This window comes from Eriocheir sinensis, chromosome 61, assembly GCF_024679095.1.
Source record: "Eriocheir sinensis breed Jianghai 21 chromosome 61, ASM2467909v1, whole genome shotgun sequence".
In the NCBI taxonomy this organism is placed as follows: Eukaryota; Metazoa; Arthropoda; class Malacostraca; order Decapoda; family Varunidae; genus Eriocheir; species Eriocheir sinensis.
In genome coordinates, this window is record NC_066569.1 from 10,586,832 (window position 1) to 10,595,470 (window position 8,639).

Here is an 8,639-nt window from a genome sequence, read left to right on the forward strand (position 1 = left end):
AAACAGTCAAATTTGAAGGACAGAAAACAGTCAAATTTGAAGGACAGAAAACAGTCAAATTTGAAGGACAGAAAAGTCAAATTTGAAGGACAGAAAACAGTCAAAATTGAAGGAGAGAAAACAGTCAAATTTGAAGGACAGAAAACAGTCAAATTTGAAGGACAGAAAACAGTCAAATTTGAAGGACAGAAAACAGTCAAATTTGAAGGACAGAAAACAGTCAAATTTAAAGGACAGAAAACAGTCAAAATTGAAGGACAGAAAACAGTCAAATTTGAAGGAGAGAAAACAGTCAAATTTGAAGGACAGAAAACAGTCAAAATTGAAGGACAGAAAACAGTCAAATTTGAAGGAGAGAAAACAGTCAAATTTGAAGGACAGAAAACAGTCAAAATTGAAGGACAGAAAACAGTCAAATTTGAATGAGAGAAAACAGTCAAATTTGAAGGACAGAAAACAGTCAAATTTGAAGGACAGAAAACAGTCAAATTTGAAGGACAGAAAACAGTCAAATTTGAAGGACAGAAAACAGTCAAAATTGAAGGAGATAAAACAGCCAAGATTAAAGGACAGGAAACGGTTATTCAGTGTAAAAACAAAGCTCAGAAAACAGCTATACGGTCAAAAAAAAAAAAAAAAAAAAAAAAACTCATTCAGTCACAAATATAAATTACAAAACACTTCAAATTGGCGACAGTCACTTTCTGGACTCCTCTCAGCACCCAGAATGACTGTCATCACACCTCCGCTAATCATTGAGAGGGTGACACAAGAGAGACGGCCAAGTCCTTCCATCCCAGCCTGCCAACACACACACCTTCCCTCCCCTCCCAAAGAGCCTGCCAGAGTGGGTGACTAATGACACAACAAATCTATCCATGAGCGTGTAATGGGTAAGAGTGTCAAGACGCCATAGTATTCAACGCTACTGTGACATATCGAAGACCAATGACACACACACACACACACACTCATGCCTATAAAATTTGTCACGACTCACAAAAAAGATGACCACACTCCGTCCCTCTCTATAGATTTTCCTTTAACTGAGCACACACACACACATGTCCATAAAATAAGCCTGTGATGATTAACCCGGTAGCAGCAGGGATCATGTTTCTTAATGGTCCCTCTAAGCGAGAAAAATGAGAAAAAAATCACCCCTCACACAAACCATTTCATAATATATATCAAAGTATTTGTGATCAGATTATGTATCATCTATTTTGGGGTTTAATCTGTGGGTTTACCGTGTAGCAGCGACGGGCCAAATTTGTGCCATGATTTAACCCCCCTAAAATAGATGATACATAATCTGATCACAAATGCTTTTATATATATTATGAAATGGTTTGTGTGAGGGATGATTTTTTTCTCATTTTTCTCGCTTGGGGGGACCATTAAGAAACATGATCCCCGCTGCTACCGGGTTAAAGTATGGTGTGTGAGGATTTATATACAAGGGGATACTAACCGAATGGTGGTCTAACACTCTAAGATCTGTGTTTGTTCTGTATGGGAAACTTAGGATCTGAACTCATGTGCTTCTTTCTCTCTCTTAAAGTATGATGTGTGAGGATTTATATACTTGCTTGGGGGGAACCATTAAGAAACATGATCCTCGCTGCTACCAGGTTAAAAAAATCAGACAATATTCTTCTCTCTCCGGACAGTTTTCAAGCAAGTTCATGTAGGGTTGCATTAGGGGGGATTGCCCTTCCTGACGTCAAGCAGTGGCAATAGGGTTAGAATAGCCTCCTCCTGGCTCTTCACATCCATGACTTGGCACTGACCCACTAAACCACTCATGGCTCAAGCACGCATAAGCATTCATAAGTGTTCAAGCGATTTTTTGGTACAGTTTTTGATTCTTTATTCTTTAATTAGTACTTCGCTGTGTTGTTTTAATCGTTATTTTCTTATATGTTTCCACACCAAAGTGCACCTAATTGACAAGGCTTTCCCATTTCTCAACACACACACACACACACACACACACACACACATGTACTAACTCCTCTAAGCCGACACTTTTTGCAGCATCACCCTGGCTCTTTGCTGGTGTTCATTAACCTTTTAACACACAGGTACATCCCACTGAAGAGGTATAGGTAAAGTTGGCAACATACACTATGGCTGCACGTGGCTCTCTCATCTCTTCAAACTCACACTCCCATGTATTAGCTATCTCTCCTCAGCTGACTCTTTCTTGTAGTGTCAAAGGCAGCCCGACACGGAAATTCATGCTTTATCAATGAGTGTCCGCTAGAGTGCATGTCACCCTCCAAAAAATGCCTGTCAGCCTCTTAACTGATAGGGCGGACTGGTGGTACGGGGACCTCCATGTTGAGCCATTGATCTGCCGCCTGACTGACTTACTGGCTGACTGCTTGCCTCCCTAACTTACCAACTGACTGACTCATTGCTTGCCTGCTTCACTTTGCAAAACACACACACACACACACACACAAACCATTCCAGCAATTAGTAGAGGGAAAAAGACCTGCAAATAACACACACACACACACACACATAGAAGAACATTTACTATTAGCTACAACAACAACAATACACGCTAAAACAGAATTCATATCCGCCACAGCACACTTTATAAACACAGTAGAATAGTACGTTTGGAGAGAGAGAGAGAGAGAGAGAGAGAGAGAGAGAGAGAGAGAGAGAGAGAGAGAGAGAAAAAAAAACATTAAAAACAATACATATCTAACTACTACTACTAATACTGCTGACCTAAATGTGGCAAGGGGACAAGTAATTAAGGAGAGAAATGTTCTACTGCAAAATTCAAGCAACACACACACACACACATACACACACACACAATGCTGTACAAACCATTAAGCACATAACACTCAAATATGAATGAATGACAAGCACACACATTATTAATCTACAAATAGCACATCTGTTATTTTATGCCATTTATCACAGAGGAGACCACAATGAAAGTAATCACCCATATTACAACCTCTCCCTTCCTAGGCCATTCCCTTGAGGTCAGTTCCAACACTGTTACAAGCTCAAACCACATCACAGAATTCATTAATATGTACACAAAGAAATGAATCAGTGAAAGAATGAATGAGGGAAGCAAGTAAAGTAAGGAGGAAATGAGTAGAATTAAAGACAGGAAGTGGGATGAGTTAAGATAAGGAAGTGTAAACAGGAAGACCTGGAGAGAGAAGGAGATAAGGCTGACTGAGAGGAAAATTAGAGAGATAAGAAAGGTAGGCTAGCAAGAGAGAGAGAGAGAGAGAGAGAGAGACCGCTCATCGACATATATGTATTCAATTGCAATATGTAAGAGGTAAAAATAAAGAAAAGAGAGAGAGAGAGAGAGAGAGAGAGAGAGAGAGAGAGAGAGAGAGAGAGAGAGAGAGTTAACAGAAAATGAGAATATGCAAAAGAAAAGAAACAAATATAAGAAATGAAAACAAGATAAAAGGAGAGATAATACACAGATTGAGTTATGAGATTAAGATAAAAGATATACAAGAAAAAAATAAGAAAAATAAGGAGGGAGGGAAGCAAAAAAGAAAGAAAATAAGAGGGATATGGAAGGCAAAAAATAAAAGAAAAATAACAAGAAAGAGAAGGAAGGAAGGAGAGAAAGGAAAAGAAGGTAGGCAGTAACAAGAGAGATGTTTTCAACTTGGCAATACTGAAGAATGGGTATGTTGGCATGAGGATTGGTATATATATGTAATGGTATGTGTGTTTCTCTCTCTTAATATTGTATGTATATGTATGTATGATGGTATACAGTTAGGTATGTAGTATATGTGTGTATAGGTATATATAAGTATCCCTATTTTAGTATTGTATATGTATGTGGGTGTGTAAGTATGCAGTTAGGTATGTATGTATATGTATTTATTATTATGGTATGGTATGTATATGTTTGAGTTTACTTAAGACTTTTATTCAGCAGACTATGATGAATTAATTTACTGAGAGAGAGAGAGAGAGAGAGAGAGAGAGAGAGAGAGAGAGAGAGAGAGAGAGAGAGAGAGAGAGAGAGAGAGAGAGAGAGAGAGAGAGAGAGAGAGAGAGAGAGAGAGAGAGAGAGAGAGAGAGAGAGAGAGAGAGAGATTAATTTCACATCTTATATCAGAAGGAAAGAAACATGAATAGAAAAGAGAAGAAAGAAAACCAATACAAATGAAGAGAGAGAGAGAGAGAGAGAGAGAGAGAGAGAGAGAGAGAGAGAGAGAGAGAGAGAGAGAGAGAGAGAGAGAGAGAGAGAGAGAGAGAGAGAGAGAGAGAGAGAGAGAGAGAGAATTTCCTGTCTACAATCTTTCACCAATGACTCAACACAGGTAAGGGATGTTGATGTTTTTTTATATGGCTCTTAACTCTACTTCAATTAATGTGATGCTGAGAAGAAATTATAACTCGGTGTGGGATAAAAAATCAAATCACCCGAGCATTTTCTTTGTATTAATTGGGTAAATCTTCTTTCTCTAGTATATTTAATTATATATTTGTTGATGAAAAAATATATATTGTACTGGAAATTAAAAAGGAATGAAAGATTGAATAAAGGGAGAGAAATAATGATGAGAGAAAGAAGATACAAAAGTAAGAGAAAAAGGAAACAAAGGAGAGTAAGAAAGAAACACAAAAAAGAAATGGATGAAAAAAGGGAGAGGATTTAATTAAGAATGAGAAAGGAACAGAGGGAAAAAAGAGAGAGAGAGAGAGAGAGAGAGAGAGAGAGAGAGAGAGAGAGAGAGAGAGAGAGAGAGAGAGAGAGAGAGAGAGAGAGAGAGAGGTAAGTACTAGGAAAGAAAGAGAAAGAATGACCATAAGAAAGAAAAAGAAAGAAATGGAGACAGTAATGAAAGGAAGAAGCAGAAAAAGAAGGCAAAAAAGAGGAGAATAAAGTAAAAAAAAATGAAGGAAAGAAACAAAAATGTGAAGAAAGAATAAAAAAGCAGAAGGAAAGAAAGAAGGAACTTGAATGATGAATGAAAGAACAAACAAACATCAAAACAAAGAAATAATGACAAAAAATAGCAACAACTACCACAGAAAAAAAGAAAAATGAATTAAATAAAGAACAAAACATAAAAGGAAATAAATTACCAACTGGGAATAAAAAGAAACACACACACACACACACACATAATGAACCTAGGAACCTTAATTAGGAACACTACCTCAGCACACACACACACACACACACACACACACTTCCATCCTTTAACTTCACTGGTTTAGTTTTCTCATAATATAAAAAAATATCAAGAGAAACAAAATAAACACTTCTACTAATAATAACCTGACACTTGACAATATATAAACAAAGAACAAACAAACAAAAAACAGCCAGATAAGTAAATAAATAAACAAACAACTAAAGTAATATAGCAAACAGCTTATTTACATGAGAGAGAGAGTTTGTGTGTCAAGGATAGGTGTGTATGTGCATGGTAAAGAAGAGGATGGTAGGTAGGTAGGTGTGTGTGTGTGTGTGTGAGAGAGAGAGGACAGGGCGGCAGGGTGAACCACATGACAACCGCAGAGGTCAAACCCACACCACATTCAACCCCCGCCCACATGCTCCCCTGACGCCTCCACGGGGGTCAGGGGGCCGCCACACCCTTACTCGGGGGGCGGCGGGCCAGGTCAAGGTCAGGAAGGGGGGGGAGGGGTCAGAATATCCAGCATCAAGTAAGTGGACGGGAGAACAGAGGAGAGGGAGAGGTGATAGAGAGAAATTATGACTACTAAAGGAAGGAGGGAAGGAAACAATGGGAGAAGGAGAAAAGGAGGGCTCAAGAATATCCAGCAACAAGTAAGTGGACGAGAGAAAAGAGACAAACAGATCGAGGTAAGAGAGAAGGAGAGGAAGGACGAAAGGAAAGGATAGAAGGAAACAAGAACAGGAGGAGAGACGGAGAGAAAAAGGGAAGAAAGAAAGGAGAAAAGAGAGTAAGTGACGAATGGAGAGGAGAGGCAGAAAACAGAGACACGCCATAAAGAGGAGGAAAGAAAACAAGCACAAAAGGAGAGAAAGGAAGGAAAGACGGAGAGAGAAAGGGAAGGATAAATAGAAGGAAGAGGAAGAAAGGAGAAAGGAGCAGCAACAAGTAGGAGAACAGTGGAGAGGAAGAGAATAGAGGAGAGGAAAGAAAACGAGCACGATAGTAAGGAAAGAAAGATGGAGAGAAAAAGGGAAGGATAGATAGAAGGAAGAGGAAGAAAGGAGAAAGGAGCAGCAACAAGTAGGTGAACAGTGGAGGGGAAGAGAATACAGGAGAGGAAAGAAAACGAACACGAAAGGAAGGAAAGAAAGATGGAGAGAAAAAGGGAAGGATAGAAAGAAGGAAGAGGAAGAAAGGGGAACAGACCAGCAACAAGTAGGTGAACAGTGGAGAGGAAGAGAATAGAGAAGATGCAACAACGAGAAGGAAGGAAAACAAACACGAAAGGAAAGGAGGGAAACAAAGACAGGAAGGATAAAAAAAAAAAGGGTAGCGGGAAAAAAATAAAAGAAAGGATTTGAATAAAATGGCATCACTTTTCCGCCTTTTTTTCCCTCCCTCCCTCGACAGCCCCTCCACACACACAGCTCCTCTTCACCTGGTCGATGGGCATGCCGAGGCTGTCCGCCACAAACATGAAACGCCGCGACCCCAAGTAAAATTCCTCCCATTGTGGTGAAACAGCGTCCTCTGTGGCCATAGCGGCGGCGTGGGAGAGCAGCGCGGCGCACACCCTCTCTCCTCCAGGCCAGAGCCAACACTGAGGGCTGCCGTCACTCGCCATAATGGTAGATGACGCCATTATTGGTGCCCCTCCCTGGTGACCTCCACGCCCCCCAAGCACACATGGTTCGGGTTTTTCTGCAGCGTATAAGAACGATGGATTGTTTTAAAGTCTCCTGGTGGTTGATTTTTTGTGATGGATGGGTCTAAAAAGGGGAAATGATTAAGGGCATGGAGGACTTTGGAACCGCTTTCGCTATAGACGTACGACAATGCCCTTGAGATGCTGTGTTCTGCGTAATCCTCCTCCTCCTCCTCCTCTTCCGGCCCTTCCTCTCCCTCCTAGCGATGAATTATTTCTGTCTACTAGCAACAGATGTAATATATTGTAAAGGATGCACATTATTTAAAAGTTCTGGGGGTTGATTTATTATGCTGTGTGATTCTTCCCCGCTCCTCTTAAATTCCTCCTTAATTCCTCTTCCTCCAGCAGATGTAATATATTGTAAAGGATGCACATTATTTAAAAGTTCTGGGGGTTGATATTTTATGATGGGTAACTCGTAAAAGGGGAAATGGGTGACTTTTGAGCCGCTTCTGCTATAGACGATGCAGCATGGTCCTTCTCCTCCTCTTCCTCCTCTTCCCATTCTTCCTCTCCCTCCCTCCCTCCCTCTCCAAGTGTCACTCCTCCACTCACTTCCATGGCCCGGCGGCATTTTGGTGAATAAAGAAACGTCCTTCAAGAGATATTTATCGCTTGTCATCGTACGCATCACATCCCTATATATATACCTCACTTCCGCCCCCTCGGCTTGTAGGTTAAAGAACTCAGAATTAACGACTCATCCTTCCATTATAGCACCAAACATTAGCCTAATCATTTTTATGGACCCTTATTTATGATACGGGAATCATATGAGAGGATGACATGGCTCACAGTTAACGCCAATTATGTATTTAGACATTTACGTACGGATCATGGCTATTGTACGGTAATCATAGAAGAAGAAAGCATACATAAGATCCATATATTAAGAACATTTAACGCCAATAATTAATGTTCACTTTGGGTGATGAGAGAGCATTAGATCCATGTATCAACCTCATTTAACGCCAGTAATTAATGTCGACTGTATTAAAATTAGTCTGTTATGTAATATTCACGGGCCCTTCAAGTTATGGAATCAAGGTTAAGGATCAAGAGTCAGTTTTCTGGGCGATAATAGAGCATTGGATCCGCCCACCGTTGCCAGATTATCGTACTCAGTGCCTCATATATACCGGTTTCTGAGCCATAGTTATTGCCAAAAAACACCAATAATAAACCATTTTAACGATAATTATATATGAAGGTAGTTATTGGGGTCGAGGAGTCAGTTTTGGGGTCGGAAATTGGGAAACATAGGAGACTGAGTACGACAATCTGGCAACGTTGGATCCGCCTCGCCCCAGCTGGCCGCGGCGCCTATCAGTGATGCCATTTTAGCGGATTTTTCGCTAGATCTGGCGGAATTGCATGTTATCTAGCGGGGAAAATCTTAAAATTGACAGGAGTAAATGGCGGATTGTCAAGTCCAATCTAGCGGCAAATTTTAATAGCTTCACCTATCAACTGGCGGATTTTTTAGGCCATCCAGCGGATTTATAAATTTTGAGTCGAAGTCGATGAGGTCTTTGGGGTACACTAATTGTTGCGTACACAGATCTGTGGTTGCGTACTGTTGTGGCGATGGAATTGGCTATATTAAACAGTAATAGTGGAAAATAGCAAAGCACATATAGGCAAGCAAACCAGGGAAAGAAAAGGACAGAAAACCGAAGTGACGTAATACAGAAAAGAAAAGTGTGATTAATGAAAAAGAAGAAAAGAGGAACGAATTAAAGGAGGAGGACCTAAGAAGCGAT

At 40.3% G+C, this 8,639-nt stretch overlaps 1 protein-coding gene across 1 annotated transcript in view; it reads right to left on the bottom strand.

Annotated features, from left to right (window-relative positions):
• The window catches only part of LOC126986460 (lysophospholipid acyltransferase 6-like), a 34,198-nt gene extending 27,391 nt beyond the window's left edge, over nt 1-6,807 (bottom strand). The window contains 1 exon segment of the mRNA XM_050842664.1: nt 6,607-6,807. Coding sequence (XP_050698621.1) covers nt 6,607-6,792 — 186 coding nt within the window. The 5' untranslated portion in view covers nt 6,793-6,807.
• Nucleotides 6,808-8,639: the final 1,832 nt, after the last annotated feature.